This window comes from Onychomys torridus, chromosome 14 (genome assembly GCF_903995425.1).
Source record: "Onychomys torridus chromosome 14, mOncTor1.1, whole genome shotgun sequence".
In the NCBI taxonomy this organism is placed as follows: Eukaryota; Metazoa; Chordata; class Mammalia; order Rodentia; family Cricetidae; genus Onychomys; species Onychomys torridus.
In genome coordinates, this window is record NC_050456.1 from 70,317,883 (window position 1) to 70,335,180 (window position 17,298).

The 17,298-nt window shown below is 45.7% G+C and overlaps 1 protein-coding gene across 17 annotated transcripts in view; it reads left to right on the forward strand.

Annotated features, from left to right (window-relative positions):
• The window catches only part of Unc79 (unc-79 homolog, NALCN channel complex subunit), a 247,964-nt gene that overhangs the window by 217,501 nt on the left and 13,165 nt on the right, over window positions 1-17,298 (forward strand). For all 17 annotated transcript variants that reach the window (XM_036205590.1, XM_036205592.1, XM_036205577.1 and 14 more), the window contains 6 exons: window positions 1,294-1,398; window positions 7,596-7,673; window positions 11,429-11,518; window positions 14,056-14,231; window positions 14,930-15,116; window positions 16,997-17,194. In XM_036205590.1, the coding sequence (XP_036061483.1) occupies window positions 1,294-1,398; window positions 7,596-7,673; window positions 11,429-11,518; window positions 14,056-14,231; window positions 14,930-15,116; window positions 16,997-17,194 (834 nt within the window). The remainder of the gene's footprint in view (window positions 1-1,293; window positions 1,399-7,595; window positions 7,674-11,428; window positions 11,519-14,055; window positions 14,232-14,929; window positions 15,117-16,996; window positions 17,195-17,298) is intronic.

The window sequence follows — 17,298 nt, forward strand, 5'->3', positions numbered from 1 at the left end:
CCTGGGAATGTTGATCAGTGTGTGGATAATGTGACTGAGAGACTGAGCTGTGGTTTCAGAAGCTAATGAGGGAAGAGACTAGCATCACACTGGAGACCTGGATTCCACAGCCTCCAGGTGTATACCTCTGTCTATAGACCACAGACTAAGAACGCCCAGAGTAAACTTGTTTTTGTTGGACCCAGCACAGTGTTGGCTCTGAGGTTAAATCCACAAGACTTTCTGTGTACTAAGGGTAGCTGTGGTCAGCCATTGTGGACCACACACACCTGGGAAAAACAAGCAGAAGGCTCTTTGAAAGAAGGAGACAGTTCAAGAAGCATATTATCTCTACATGTAACTTTGAAGAGAAAGCCTTCATCACACATTTGACAGTAACCAGCTATACAAACAAGATACAGTGGGTGAAAATGAATACAGAGCTCTCCGGGCTCTTGAGGTGTTTGCTGGGTGCTGCCCTGTCCTAAGCTCTCTGCTTGAGAGCTAAGCCCATTTTAATTCACTTAACTGTACATTTAACACACTATGTAATCTCCTACATGTGTGTTGTGTTTGATAGTAAAGAAGGTCCATCTAATGTACAATTGATGTTGGTGAATTGTGGCACAGCCATACAACATAATATTAGTAAATTGTAGACTAAAAATAATGAGTTAAATATATTGAGGGCTAATTAAAGAAAACATAATTCTAAGTTGAAGAAAAGATATGCACAGTATATGAGTACTAAGGATAAAACGCCAATTTTATGATAGAGGTGCACATGCATAGTCATAATACGAAAACGCAAAATAAGCAACAGATTCAGAGTAGAGAGGACTTCCAGGAAGGGAGGAAACATTGAAAGGGGATGGTGGGTACATAAAGTGTCCCATTCTCTCTGCTTTTCTGTACACTTGAAATCATCCATGTCAAAAAAGGAGCATCTTGGAGGGAACACAGAGCTTTTTGGACAGCTGTGCCTGCTTCTCTCTGTATCCTTTAGTTCTGTTTGATTGTGCAGTTCTGAGACTCTGCTCCCTGTGACTCAGAAACAAATCTCGTGGTTTTGATACTTAAGAGGTATTCTGTTGCTCCTCACCCATTGTGTGATGTGCTCGCTGCAGCAGCAAGCTCATTCTGCATACAGGACTGTCTTTCTTTTAGTTATGATTTTATCTCTGAAAGGAAGTTCTTTGCACTTTAAACACCATTTTGAATTTCCAATCTGTAAATTTTTGAAGCTTGTTTGGCACAGATCATGTGAATGGAACTTTGAAAATGACTGACCCCCTTCTATTTTGTTTTATTCAGGAACGGGATAAATTCTACTTGTCTCGTAGTGTTGTTCTGGAACTTCTCCAGGCCCTGAAGTTTAAGTCTCCTTTGCCAGATACAAACCTCCTGCTTCTTGTCCAGGTAGATCTGCGCTGCATCTGCAAAACTTCTGGTGACGTTGTGTGTGTGTTGGGGAAAGGCTATACAGAGGCCTGCAGCGTGTGCTTGAGGCCAAAGCCTTTGTCAAGGACAGGGGAGTGGTGCTCTGACAGTGCACTTGGCACTTCCACTGGCTAAAAAAGACAAAAGAGGAATCTTTTTTTTTTTTTTGTCCCAGTGTGGACCTAGTTTTGCGAATGATAAAAATATAGAATAAAACAATGATTTTTGTCATCAAGAAACTTGTAACTCAGGGCTGGGGAGATGGTCAGTGGTTTGCTCTTCCAGAGGTCCACGTTTGGTTCCTAGCACCCATATCGGGCTCAGTTCAGCTCAAGGATATCCAACACCACACACACACACACACACACACACACACACGCACATGAAAAGAAATTTGTAACTCATCAGTTGGCAGGCAGTTTGCTCACCAGGGCAGAGATGAGACTAAGGAAGCCAAGGGCATGTCTGCAGGTGGAAGTTTTTCTGCATGGTCCAATCAGCGTGGACAAGCCCCAGAATCTTCTGTGTCGGTGAGGATGGGCCAGACCAAACACAGCCAACTGGCAGGGTGTGCTGAGTCCATGGGGTAGAGGATGAGGACAAGCTCCCATGGGCCCACTGAGGCACAGGGCTTGAAGGCAAGCACTGGAGAGTTAATGACAAAAATCACTCTTTTGGATACTGAGCTACATGTGAGGGGCACAAGCCCTCTGTCTCCAGTGTCCTTAACTGTAGTAGGAATCTTAACAGGTTTTATTAATAAAAACAAACCCGAGGCCAGTTATTGGGGTGAATGCTGGAAGATCAGAGAGAAGCAGAACAAGCCACAGATATCTCACTTTGCCAATTCCTCAGCTGATCCTGTTTCCCCAGGCTGGAGGAAGCCTCTGAGTTCTCATCCGAATGGGTCCGCTGAACTGTGCTGCTCAAAGCCTAAAAGCTTAACCAGCCAAATGCTTCTAGTTTCTGGTCCTCACACCTTAAATACCTTTCTGCTTTCTGCCGTCACTCCCTAGGATTAAAGGGTCGCTTTGAGTCACCATAGTTGGCTGTATCCTTGAACAGATGGATTTCTGCCTCTGGAATGCTAGGATTAAAGGCATGTGCTACCACTGCCTAACCTCTATGTTTAATATTGTGGCTGTTCTGTCTCTCACCCCAGATAAGTTTATTAGGGTGCACAATATTTCAGGGAATACAATACCACCACACTTAACAGCATCGTAGGCAGGCCCATTTAAACCTCCGAGATAGGCTGTGACTAGTGCCAGAAAAGAAAAGTCCTTGAGAGAAGTTGTGAGCAGGAGAGATTCCCTCCTGTGTAGTGTGTAACCAGGGGAAAACTTATTGGTGACTTATCCTTATAGCTGGGTCACCAAGGACAAGCGTCTGCTTGGTGTGTCGAGTAGCCAGAGACTGAAAGGTTTCAAACAATACAGGCAGGAAATGAGCCTGAGGTCCCTGGGTTCCCTCCATAGCACTGGACAACGTCCCCTCTACTGCCCCCGGTCTTGAGCAGGTGTGTCTGTGTGACCGATCTTCTTGGGGTCTGGCACCTCACACGGTATCTGTTGCGGTCTGGTTTCTATGAAGTCCATGAGTCGACCCTAATAAGCGCTTGTCACAAGACAGCGACAGAACAGTGACAGCTTCAATCACGAAGCGCTTTAGGAACTGCGAAAACAGTGATTACTACATCTCCATTTGGTGCACAAATAACAAAAACACATTTGCGTTAACAAGAAAGAAGGCTGAATGTAGACATTTCTAAAAGTGGCTTTAGGGGTTGGGGATTTAGCTCAGTGGTAGAGCACTTGCCTAGCAAGCACAAGGCCCTGGGTTCGGTCCTCAGCTCTGGGTAAAAAAAAAAAAAAAATCCATTTTAAAAAAAAAAAGTGGCTTTGGCATGTTTGTCTGCCATTACAAATACGACATTTTTAGATTTTTAAAAAATTTTATTATTTATTTATTTATTTATTTATTTATTTACTTATTTATTTACTTACTTACTTACTTACTTACTTACTTACTTATTTTTGGGGTTTTTCGAGACAGGGTTTCTCTGTGTAGCTTTGCGCCTTTCCTGGATCTTGCTCTGTAGACCAGGCTGGCCTCAAACTCACAAAGATCCGACTGCCCCTGCCTCCAGAGTGCTGGGATTAAAGGCGTGTGCCACCATCACCCGGCTTTAGATTATTTTTTTAAGACCAAGTCTCACCACACAGTCTAGGCTAGCCTCTAACTCCTCACTGCTTCCTGCCTCAGCCTCCCAAGTACTAGGACGATATTATCAAACAAACAAACAATATTTATATACAGGCTGACTCATTAAGTTTAGGAATTATTCATGTTGAAGAGGTGTTCAAGAAACACTGATATCCTACACTGGAGGAGTAGCTTTGTGAATAATGTTTCATCCTTCTCTGACAAAGGAAAAAAAAAAGGAAAAAGGAAGAAAAAGAAAAATTAAACATCATGCCATTTTGACATAACTCATCTATAAATTGGTAGACTAATCATTCTAATTAGTAATGAGATAAGTCAAAGTGAGGTGTGGCTAAAGCTGAAGCCGCTTTTGCCTCTATCCTGGGCTTCTACCCCAGATGAGGTAGGACTAGATGGCTAAGTTACATTCTTCCCATGGGTAGGACATTACTTAATCGTGTTTCAATTAGATGGCAATACCGAAGACTCCTATGTAGCTGGAATTTCCTTTGGGCTGCCAACCAGCTCTCAAATAAAGATATAGAGACTTAATATAATTATGAATGCTCGGCCTTAGCTTAGGCTTGTCCCACTAGCTCTTTTTAACTTAATCTGTTTCTCTTCATCTAAAAAGCACCTCTGGGCCTTTTACCTTTCTTTCATTCTGTATGACCTATTCTCCTGCTTCCCCTGCATCTGGCTGGCTAGCCCTTGGCATCTTCCTGGTGTCATTTTTTTCTTTCTTCCCAGAGCCTAAATTTCTCCCCCTCCTTACTCTCCCTGCCCAGAAGTTCTACCTATACCTCCTCCCTTTGGCCAGTTAGCTTTTTATTCAACCAGTGAGGTGCCTTAGACAGGCAAGGTAAAAGAGCAACACATCTTTGCATAATTAAGCAAATGCAACACATCTTTACGCAGTTAAACAAATATAACACATTTTTACATAGTTCAACTAATATTCCAAACACTCCTACCCAACAGTGAACGCTTGCTTGCCTGCTTTCAAGGCAGTCACAGTACTGGTCTATTCCACAATTCCTAGAAATTCTTTTTTGTTGGTGGCATCCTGGAGACGTCCCCCTCCCCCTTACTGTGGATGCTTGATGTGTGATAGCTAGGCTATTATATTTGAGGACTAAAAGAAGGCTTCCATAATAGAACAATAACTCATTAAAAGTCACTGGAAAGACTAACTTCAAACCAAGTAGGTTTCCTCTGCTCCTCTGTGTGGAGAGTAGACACTCTGCTAATTGGCATGCTGCCCTCCCCTGCTGTGGGATACCTGCACATCCAAGTACTGAGGGATCATGTTGGTGAAAGGTTCTCTTTTAAAAATAGGTTAGCTGTGGGCTGAGAACAAAGGTATGGCTGCTGTTTCTAATTCATACTGCTGAGCAAGTTGTTAATACTAGCTAAGTTACTAATAACCGCCCTATGGGAGGGAGGAGATGTAGACATGCTATTTTGGGCATTTTTGTGTGTGTGTGTGTGATGATGAATTCAGTAATGACGCATAATGGATAGTGCACTTCTTTGTGTCCTTTTGTTCTTATGGAGGAGTTCATATTTCAGTAGTGTATTCCTTTCTGAAAGCATGGAATTCTCAGGGTTTTGTTTTGGAACTTTGTTTTTGAGATTATAATATAATTACACCCTTTCTCCCTTCCCTTCCCTCTCCCTCCAAAGCCCCCCATCTACCCCTCGTTGCTCTCTTTCAAATTCATGGCATCTTTTTTCATTCATTGTTGTTACATGAAAGTGTAGAATTTTTACTTCACTCCCTCCAGTTTTATTGTGTCTTGATGTTTGAGCAGTTCTATGCAGTTACAGTGGAGGGCTGTGCCAGTTTGTGGTTGGCAGCTGTAACAAAATGACAGATTTACTGAGTTCAGTTGTTCAGATGCTGTGAAAATGCACTGGACTACAGTACATTAATGATGATACCTGAGTTTAGAGTTTTTAGAGGATTGTGTACTTTTTGCTCCCTTTCAAGTAAAGTTGTTTTTTAAGTTTGACTTGTATAAGTCATGACAATTTGGATCTGAGCACGCTGTATGGCAGGTGGCAGGTACCTGCTGGAGGTGGATCCTAGTGGTCACATTTGTGCTTCTGTGTTGAGCCTGCCTTGCTTGGTGGCCACTAGGCCATACAAATGCATTTTGGGGACCAGGACCTTCTGCTGTCCCGAGAAGCCACTCTAACTGCCCTTTATGTCAAACGTTAGGCGGGGCTCCATTTTACCGTGGCCTCTTTGCTGAAGTCTCTTTTTGTAAGAATGGACACTAACGCTGGTGTTTTGACGGGTTTAGAACTTAGCTGTAGGTCATCCATCTCAGACTGCAGGCTCAGACAGCTTCGGAAAAGTCATTTTGTGGGAAAACATGCAGCATTTGCTAGGAGATGGGTTGGGAGTATTCAGTTCTATACTCTGCTATTCTGCTAAATGCTACCCATGTCACTGGTTTTGGCCAAAGTTAAAGGCTTTCTGGAAGCCTTTGAAACCTGATTCAGGACATTCCCTTATACAGCACTAGAAATGAACAGGTTAGGTGGCAGTCAGGGGAACTACCAGGCTCTGTGTGCACTCCAGCCGGGCAGCCCTCCACCTCCCACCCCAGCTTGGTACTAAAGCTAAGTTCCTTTCATGAATGGCTGCACCTCCCACACTTAAGTTCAGTGTTAATTAGCCCTTTGGCTTGGGCCTCAGAAGGTCATTGATTTAGGGCCCCGCCTTGTTTGCCAAAACCTGCAGCCAATCAACGTGCTCAGATCTAGACCCCTGGGTAGTTCACCCAATGTTCTATTCCACTGTCCCAGACTTTCTCGAGTGTCCCAGACTTTCTCATTAGGCCTCCCCGAGCCTCTCTGCTTGACTCCAACTGCTGTTTTTTTTTTTATCCAGTTTGACAAGATGGAACTTGTGTAGCTCCACTCCAGTGTCTGGACCCACCCAGGTTCCCCACACCTTCCAAATGCATGGGAAGCTGCAGCTTTCTGTCAAAATCTCCTCGGAGCCCATGAATTCTGCAAACAGCAGATTCCAAAGCTGCTACAATAGCTGGCCAGAGGCCAAGAAGAGAAATCTAACAGGAGTTAATTACTCGGCGATCTCTGGGCTTTATTTAACTTTCCCCCCTAAAACCATAAATAGCCGAATGTTAGATTAAGTAGGAAGCACCCGTCAAAGTCTATCATGAAAGCCAATTAAATTATAATCTGGCAAGTCCATCCTCATCATGAGCTTAAGTTATAATTGACTGACTGATTTATAAACTCTTCCTGGGCTGCTGTGGAACAGCAGGCTAGCTCTTCCTGGGTTGCTCTGGGACAGCAGGCTAGCTCTGGAGAGGGTCAGGTCAGGTCTGTGCTTATGGAGAGCTCCACGCAGATTGAGAAGCAAGTGGTTGGTCATTGCAGTCTGCGGTGAAGGCAGCTGGAATGGCAGTGTGTGGAGGCCCCAGGGGTGCATGGAGCAGGACTCAGGCACTCTCAGCACAAGCAAGTTTGCATGAATGAGGCCGAGGGAGGAAGATGGACATGGAGGGTCCTTGGAGGGGGAGAAACAGAGCGCTCACTGTGACACCCATTGTTTTTCTGTTTTCTCTCTGAATTGTGCTGTCATGATAGACGTCATGAAGGTCCAGGAATGTTGCCAGCAGCTGTCAAAGGCTGCAGGCTGGCCTGGGTACCTTGGGAGCTCTGAGAGCCAACCCCACCTCACTACCACCACTTTCTCCCTTGATTCAGTTCTGGGTTTTTACATGAAGTTAGTATACACATATTCATGCTGTTTCTAAGCTGATAGGAATGGACCATCATGATTAGTAACTCTGGTATTTCAGGGGCTGGGGTGGGGGGGGAACCATAATGAAAGTAAACATGAATGAATTAACATCCTGTTAACAGGATTATAAGTTAGTTATGACTGAGTGCTCTTAAAAATAATTCACCTTTAAATTTTTTTTCATCAGTTTATTTGTGCAGATGCCGGAACCAAGCTGGCTGAATCCACCATCCTGAGCAAGCAGATGATAGCCTCCGTGCCTGGGGTAAGTCCTGGCCGAGTATGTGGTCTGTGTTTTCCTATTTCAATGACAGTGTTTAGGAATATAGGCTTTAAGACTGGGACCCGAGTTTGAGGCTTGACATTTGCCAGTGATGACCTTAGGGTCAAGTCACTTAAACTGTGGCTCCCCACTTTTCTGTCACCCATGGAATGGGATGCAACAGGATATCGTATATGTTGAGAACTGACTGGGATAATGTATGTTGAACATTGTGCAAATAAATGTTGTTTATTAATGCTGGACATGGTGGCTTTTATAGCAAGTGACAGACCAGCGGGGGCTTCTTAGAGACCCCCCTAAAAACAACAGCAACAAAGTAATATTAACAAACATAACTTGTGGGTGTTTTATTTTCAGGGTGCTGCTTTTGTAACTGAGATGCAGTTAACATCTTTATTCTTAAAACGGAGTCCATACTTCAGACTCTTCCTTTATGATAGATTCACGGGAAGAGAATTCCTGCACCATTTTTAAAGGGCTTTTAACAGGTGTCAGTATAATGTGAGAAGGGATGGGATCAAATTCCAATTCACAGTAGCTCAGCACACAGAAGCGTGTTGTTTCCTTGTGTGAAGTTTGCATGGGCATTCTGCCTAGTCAGGGCATGGCAACTGGTTCAGAGGTGGGCTCCCCTGTCCTTCCGCCCTCTGTGATCGACTGGTAAGGTTAGGGAAAGAGAAGCAAATCCAAGCATGGGAGGCTTTTATAGGTCAGGTCTAGACTCCATGTCTCTTTTGCTTGCCTTACACAAGTACACACCAGCTGCAAGGGAGGATGGGAAATGTGGTCTAGTGATATGCCAGGGAAGAAAAGTGGACCTGGGCAGCCAGTGGCTCTGCACGCTCTCTGCCTGTGTTGATTAACTCCTTAGAGGGTTGTATTTGCTACTTACATGATGGTTAAGAAATGCACCCCTTCGCTGCAAAAAGTTAGTCAGAATCAATGAAAGAAGGCAGATCTACCACCAACCAAGCAGCAGTTACAGGACTCCATGCCAATGACAGAAACAAGGCCATTCAAAAGATGCACTTTTTTAAAGATTTATTTGGACTGTTTTATGTATATAAGTGTTTGCCTGCATGTACAACTATGCACCACATGCATGCTTGGTCCCCGAGGAGTTGGTAAGCCTCTATGTGGGTGCTGGGAATTGAACCCGGGTCCTTGGCAACAACAAAGTGCCCGTAACCACTGAGCCAAACTCTCCAGCCACAAAGGACACCTGTTGTTTTCACCTGCCACCAATGAATTATAAATAAATAAATTCAAGTGCAATAAAAATAATACATAAAAGATAACAGTAACAGTAAAATGGCTAGTCAGCAGGATGTTCCTCTTTCTCCTAAGAAAAGAACCGTAAGGTGTGATTGACATGTCAGAGGCTGTAGAAACTTGACAGATTTGGAGATGAGCTGACACTATGGTGCCTTCCCCAGAGCCTATGCCTGTGCGTCATGTCTACAAGATCTCACTATTCTAATAACACTTCACATAAGAACAACCCGCAGTGTAAAAGTACACCAGCGCTGCCAGCTGCAGGCACTAGTGTTGCCCGGTGACACTCCATTGGAACCTCGTCCCCATTGGCCAAGGCCTCCCGTTCCACCCTCTTCGGCAGATTCCTGGTTACTACTACACTCACTGATGGCAAAGGGCAGGGGACATTCTGACAAGCTCCCAGTGGGAGTGAAGCTGACCTTGGGAGAGGCCAGTTTGATGATTTACTTCTAGAAATGTGTGAGCCAAAGGGGCCTAAATATCTTACAATCAAGGATAATTTTCCATGTGTCTTTTAAAATAACAAAAACGTGAAACACGGGGAATGCCCAACATCACCCCACTGATTAGCTGAAGTCAGGCCAGGGCTCAGTGGATGTCAAGCAAAGATTTCAAAGACTGTCACTCCATCAGGAAACGCTTGTACCTGAAGGGCTACCAAGCTAAGGCCTTGTTAGTCTTCCGCAGTTCCTTGTGTGTTAGGTGTCTTCAGCAGAGTCTTGGAGAGGAAATATGAGGAGCAACTTTCTCAGAAAAGAAAGGCAGGGTCTAGGATCGTGGGGTTTTAAATTGCTCTTTTTCTACTTTGCATTTTCCGCTTTTCTATATGAACTTGTGCTGTTTTGATAATGTAAGAAATACGGCTTTTAAAGCCGATGGATTGTGAAAAGCTGGGTGTGAGTGGCTTCAGCTCACATGCTTGATGTTAGTGAGAGCCCAGCCCCTTTGTCACCAGCTTCCTGTCAGAGCAAGACAGAGCCTTCTGAAACAGAGCACAGCCCCATGTTCTATCTTTCTCTGGTGACACACCTAAAGATACAACCATGTCTTACAAAGGAAAGGGGGGTTGGCATTACCAGCTTGTGCTTTTTAAAGTATGGTTGCCTCCCCAAGATTTTCCCGAGCTTAAGGTGGGTTTTAAAGCTGGATGTAGTCGCTGCCCCTGGAACGAGCTAACTATGCAATGGTAAATATTGAATAATATTCCTAGTGATTCTTTTCAGTGACATTTGCCTAGTTGGACTGGTATAAAATATTGCCTATGAAAGAAACAAATCCCTTTCAAGAAATTCAAGAGCAGAGTGTCTGCTCTTATTTGCATGATACATGAAAGGTCAGAGAGAGTGGAATAAATCGAGGTTGGGGGGGGGGGGAATCCTGTTTTTGCATTGAAGGATTCATATTGCAAAAGCCCATGCACAATACCCTTCTATAATTCTTTCACTGGATTTAAATTAAAAGGAGAAAACCTTAGAACATGTGAAACGCTTGGAAAACACTGACAGACTGGCCACTGACCTTATTTTACCATTTGTTATCCTGTCAGAGGAACTGACAAGCGGAACATTCTAGAAGAGAGGGGAGGTGATACAGTTCAGCGCTGTGCAGATTTACATGAATATGGGGAAATGCAAGTCTCTGGGTGAGCTAGTTAAGTCTGTAATGTTCCAGATTTTCCTAAAGGAAGCCTGGAGAGGCCGTTAGCAGGGTATTCATGGGGCTTCAAAGCCTGCTTGCCTTTGATCCGCATTATGCAGCTGACATGTGGGTTCTCTCGCAGGCACAGCTTTGATGCAGCAAGGCTGTCCATCCACTTCCCTCTGTCTCGCTCTGAATCCCAGATTCACCACACTGCTCCCCGAGAGCAGGTCTCAGCCAGTCCATAACCTGCCACACAGCGTGCTTTTTCTTTTCTTTTGAAACTGACCAAATGCACTTGAGGTGTAGGAAGGAGGTGCCATCTCACTTCTCTCTTCTAGTTGTCTAGCTTAGGAAGAACTCAAAATGAATACAAGTATCTATTTAATAACACACCTACTGTGCATATGAAGTCAAGCCATGACTTGATTTGAAAAGAACTTTTGACTCTGCAAACATGGTATGACATGTGTACAGGGGAGGCAAAAATGATTATACCAGTGTTATCTCCAGTGGGGCACATCTCACGTGCATCCAAGACTTCCCTGGAGGCTCTGGTAGCATCAGTTAGGTGGACTCTTGTGTTTATACCAGTTTAAAAGCCAGCAAGCATCACTTCAATTGCCTGGTGGAAATAGCAAGTAATTTCATTTCTTTTAGGCTTCCAGTTTCTTTGGTCTCTACCACAAACTTTTAAACCAGTTTTGTAATGAAGGTAGTGTGTGGGTGGGGTGGGTAACAGAACATGAAGCAGCTTTAGAGTGAGGCTGTGGTGACAGTCACACGTGGGGCTGTGGCCGAGCCGTGTCCCTGTGTTTCAGTGTGGGACAGCAGCGATGGAGTGCATACGACAGTACGTCAGTGAGGTGCTGGACTTCATGGCAGACATGCACACTCTGACCAAGCTCAAGGTAAGCTGGTGTCTGCTTGATCACCCCTTAGAGTCACAGGGCCCAGAGAGCTCTCGGCTGGAGACCCACAAGGAAATCTATGGCTCCCCACAGAAGCAGCTGAAGCACTGTGGAATGAGCCCATTTCTTGGGGGTCTGAAGAATTGGGGTCTAGTAGTTCTGCAAAATAAAAAAGGAGAGTCTTGTGGTGTCAGCTTTTTGTTTAGTTTTTAAAATATTTGCTCCTTCTTACCATGTCCTTATTCAAGACAAGCCCCATTAAAAATGTGGAAACTGAGGCTTGAGTGATGTGGTCAAGGTCATGCTCCTCAGAAGTGGTGCTGTCAGAGCTGAACCCCAGACTGCTGTGAACCCCAGTGGGTTCCCCTTCTACCCAGCCAGAGCTACCTCAACACACCTCCAGTTCTATCTCCTCCTTTGCCAAGGGAGTTAGCACGCTCCTCCCTTGCCTAATGTGCTCAAAATAGATATCAAACAACACAGGAAGATGTGGCCCATTGCACAAGCAGCCAGTTATTCTTTGTATCTCCTAACTTCTCTAAGAAAATAATGACGAGGATAGAACAGAATTCAATTTATGTATGAACAAAATCCCAGTGCAATTGTTGAACTTATTGTTTGGGGGTGTGGTGGTGGGGAGAGGGGTGTGGTGGTGTGAGGAGGGTGTGGTGAGGGGTAAGGGGGTGTAGTGGGGGAAGAGGAGGTGTGGTGGGGGAAAGAGGGGGTGTGGTGGGGGAGAGAGGTGTGGTGGAGTGAGGAAGTATGGTAGAGGGTGAGGGGGTGTGGTAGGGAGTGGGGTATGGTTGTGGAGCGAGGGAGTGTGGTGATAAGATGAACAACTGATGTGGGTGTCTTCCTCTGCCATGGTCCTACCAGGGAGCTAAAAGATCAATAGTCTCAAAGAGTTGAGAGAGGCTCTGGACACGGGCAGACGGTAAGCCGAGCATGGTCCAGAGAGTGGCACTGAGCGATTCCCTCTGTGACAAACAGCAGTCTTGTGGTCTCAGAAGACCACCCGCTGAGCATGGCTTCCTCACTAGGCTCTAACTCTGCATTCTGCTCAGGCAGCCAGGGTGTTTCTTGGTACAGTGATGGGGAGAAGAGTGCAGACAAGGGGTGGAAAGTGCCCGGTCATCCCAGCCATCCTGGAGTTCCTGTCTTTTAGTCATATCCTGGTCACCGATCACTGACCCTGGTTACGTGAACTTGAACGACTTTGATACGAAAAGAAGAGGCAACAATGGTTGCCTAAACATTTTGAGCTTGTTTTACAGAAACTTCTGAAAAAAATATTCACAAACATCAGTGATAGTTGAAAAGTTGATACAATCCAACCCTCTGATCGTTAGTTCATATTAGGGAACAGATAGAAACCCTCAAGGAGCTATAAGGTTTGGGACAGGGGCTTTCAAGAGGGGTGCTCAGACAAACTCCTGGGAAGCAAGGAGTTTAGTTGGAATGTTAATAATACTATGGACAGACAGACAGACAGAAGCATGGCAGTGGCTCTGAAGAGTTTAGGACCCAGCACCAAAGATACATTGCATGGTGGGGCTCCTGAAGAGAGGATTCAGAGTCCACATTGCAGAAGTGGGGTACCTCTCTGAGGATGGAGGATGTGTCATAACACAAACAGGCAGCCAGAGTCTCTGATTCTCAAGCAGGAGGCAGGGAAGGAGGGTGTGTGTGTGTGTGTGTGTGTGTGTGTGTGTGTGTGTGTGTGTGTGTTTTGTGACCACCAATACCCCTTTGATGGAGTTTCTTCTCCCAGATGAGGGCTCCTTGCCCTGGGCAGCCTGTTAGCTGGGGCTCTGGACAATGTCTCAGAGCTGACTGTGTCTGTGGAAGAGGACAAGTTCTGCAGAGAACTGTGGCCAGAGCGGCAGATTCCAGCATCGCTTTCTTAAGTGCCAACTGGCTTATTGTCCATGGTCATTAGCTACTCGGAATAGAACTGGCCCTGGAACCTATGTCTCAAGTCCCTGAGCACAAAAGAAACCTTCAGAATTAATTTAGCAAATTCGTACTGAGTGTCTGTATTCTATCTAGCACTGTCGTAGGTATTCAGATTGCATGGATGGGCGAACACCAGATACACGGGTCTGCTAGGAGGCCAGATTTAGTGAATGTTTCATATAAACTGAAATAAAACTGTGGCTTTCACAATTGCTAGAAAGAAGCAGTAGACAGTAGCATGGACATGGCCAGGAAGCTCAGGGAAGGCTTTCTGAGAAAAATGATACTTGAGCTCCATTTGAGCAACTCAGCAAAGAAAGGCAATATTTCAGGTAACGGAATGGTAGTGGGCAGCGGAGCCAGCATTGGGGAGCCCAGAATGGAGGAGACCCGACGATAGGTGCTCTGACTCTGTAGGCCACTGGTTGGTCCCACTGGCCCCATCTTGCCCCACCCCCACCACCAGCTCATAGCCTAAGAACAGTGGGAAAACATTTAAGATGTTAAGCAGATGTGTGCCTGGAGTGCTATGGTGGGGATTGGGAATGACCTGACCTCCAAAGTGTCATTTGATTTGACAGAGCCACATGAAGACGTGCTCCCAGCCTCTGCATGAGGATACCTTCGGTGGCCATCTCAAAGTTGGACTAGCTCAGATCGCAGCTATGGAAATCTCCCGGGGCAACCACCGAGATAACAAAGCTGTGGTCCGCTATCTGCCCTGGCTCTACCACCCTCCTTCTGCAATGCAGCAAGGGTGAGGCGCTTCCTGTTTTAAAAGGGGCGAGGGGATTAGAGAGACAGCTCCATGATTAAGAGCATGGGCTGCTTTTCCACGGGACCTGGATTTGATTCCCAGAACACACAGGACAGCTCACAGCTGCCTATAGCTCCAGTCCCAGGAGATGGGAAACCCTCTTCTGGCTTTTGTGGCCCCTGCACATACATGGTGCACAGATAGACACACACCAAGGCAAAACACCCACATATATAAAGTAAATTTAAAATGGGGCCGAGCAAATAACCTGAAGTCCTCCTGAGTGCCTGAGATTTAGCTGGAGCTCATGGCTGTGTTGAAGGTTCATGGCGAGCCGAAGCAGGAAGTCACGTGGTGTGTTGTCTGCTCCTGCTCTGTTCACTCTCCCACTAGAGAGGATGCCAGGGGAGAACTTTCTGCTGGGAAGAAAGAAAAGGATTCAGGGAGGCCAGGGAGACAGCCGGACTGGCTGAAGGATACTGAATCTTGTCCCACCAAAGCTGCTCCTTCCTGAAGGGAAAATACAGAATTAGAGCAGAAAGCAAGACAAATAGATAAGACACTGGCCTTGGCGTTTTGTTTGATGTACTTGCCTGCAAGACCACACCTTAATTCCTTCTTCCACTAAATATTCACTGGGCATTGAAGGAAAGAGAAAACATAAAGTCTCCCTTAATACATCCTTTCTTCCCTGGCAGACCTAAAGAATTCATCGAGTGTGTCTCCCACATCCGTCTGCTGTCCTGGCTGCTCCTGGGGTCCCTCACACATAATGCCGTCTGTCCCAATGCCTCCTCTCCCTGCCTTCCCATACCTCTGGATGCAGGTTCCCACATTGCAGACCACCTTATTGTTATCCTAATTGGATTTCCAGAGCAATCAAAGGTAAGTGATTTCTGCAAGATTCAGACCAAGTGCATTGGAATTGCTAATGGAGACCCTTATCAGCCAATTAGTTTCTTCTGAGAAGTAAAGGCATTTTAGCTCACCCTCCTGTGTGGCTGTTAGGAAAGTACCTCTGTGCTAATGCCTTACTTAAAGTTGTTTAAATTCCCAGGCTGTCTTTTCTCCCCCCTAAATTGTTTTCTGGCTTATTTTTATGGAGATAAATTATAGAGGCAAGGAAGAGTTGGTTTCCCAGGCGTTTTTGTCTTACAACAATATAGAGAAACAACAGGCTACAAATACAATAAAAATTCTGGGCTTAGTTTTCAGAACCAAGGATAAAGGTGTGTGTGTGGGGGGGGATATGTATTATCTTTTCAACTCAAATCCCTTAAGACACATGAACACACAGCATGGAAATAAGGCTAGCCTGGTGCTCAGTGAAGCCTACTGGAATCACCCACACAAAGAAGTGTGCCAACTGCAGAGACAGACAGCAGCCTTAAGGGAATAAAGGAAAGCCCAGGCATAGCTAAGTCATGACACCCCAAGTCAGCTACCTAGAGCCAAGGGCCAGTCCTGGAGCTTAGGCAAGCTCTAGGAGATCCCAGTGGGCCTACGAGAAGCTGAGACAGGCCAGAGCAAGCTCTGTGAGAAAATAAGAGTGCCCACCCAGTTGATCCACACAGTGCTTTCAAAAGGAACTGGTTTCTCCACCCAGACCTGTTTGAGCCTTAAAGATGGTACTGTACCTTTGAGCCCCATCCTTGCATGGCTCAAGGGACTTGACCTGGTGGGATAGTGGAGGAATTAAGAAAAGACAGATACACAGAAAAGCTGGGATCAGACAGACTGGACTATCTGTTAGAGAAACATACACTTCCCAGAAGCGCAGTGTGTTTATCATATAGAGTCGAATAGAGGGGCGGGGTTATTGCATACAGTTGAATGATGAGGCGTGTTTATTACATACAGATAAATATGGAGGCTGGTTTGTGGTTTGCAGCTGGACAAGGAGGCCCATTTAATTAATCAGTAGGAACAGTCTCTGTAAGGGGAGCAGTCTTCAGGCTGTAAACATCTGGGGACAGGGAGATATGGTGGATATGTTGTGCATACACTATCAACATCTGCACACCGAACAGAAGAATGCTTTGCCATCCCTCTGAGCCTCACCATAGGGCGAAGACTTTGCTGTTTTCCCATGGATCTGAGGCTATGTTCCTTGACATTGCCACGCTCTTGTCAATAACACACATTGGCTCAAGACTTCAGTCAGTCAGGGTTTCCTCTGCTCCCCACAACATTTGTGAACACGAAGAAGTTATTTAACTATCCTCAACTTCAGTAATGTGGATCTGTAAAGTACACAGGAGGATGGCTGGAGAATCATGGAGGTGGTCTGTGGAGAGCCTCCATGTTGTAGGAGCTGTGGCAATATGTGCCCACCATGGATAGCTGTTCCGTCCGACACCGCTCTGCCGCCATGTGATTTTAAGTGCAGGGCAGAAGGTCTCGGCTGCCTCTCTTTTATTCCTTGCCTGACCCCTTCAACAGGCTTACTATTATCCCCTTTTCATCGATGTGGAAACATGCTAACATAGCAAAATAGGATGGCTAGTTTCCTAACCCAGCTTGGGGGGGAGATGTCAGTCTTATGAAAAGAAAGGGCAGTGGGTAGATTTACTCTGTAAACTTAGGCATGTTCTCCTGGAAAAGAGGCTTTCTCTCCGGGCACACTCGCGCTGGCAGAGAAGTGCGGATCCAAGGCAGGGAAGCAGGAGGCGGTGGCTGGGCTTGCTCCTTTGTGCTTCTTCTGTGCTCCCCGGCAAGGCCGTCTGTCGAGAGCACCAAGCAACAGCCGTCCTCTTGCTTTCCAGACCTGTGTGCTGCACATGTGTTCCCTCTTCCATGCTTTCACCTTCGCTCAGCTCTGGACGGTGTACTGCGAGCAGAGTGCCGTGGCCACAAACGTCCAAACTCAGAACGAGTTCAGCTTCACAGCAATACTAACAGCGCTAGAATTCTGGAGTAGGGTGACACCCAGCATCCTCCAGCTGATGGCCCACAACAAAGTGGTGAGTCCGTGAAGATCCCTCTGAGCTAAGGAAAAAAACCTCAAAATGTCTAAGCCACTCCTAGTCATAAACCCACAAATAATGTGGGAACATAATGTGTGTGT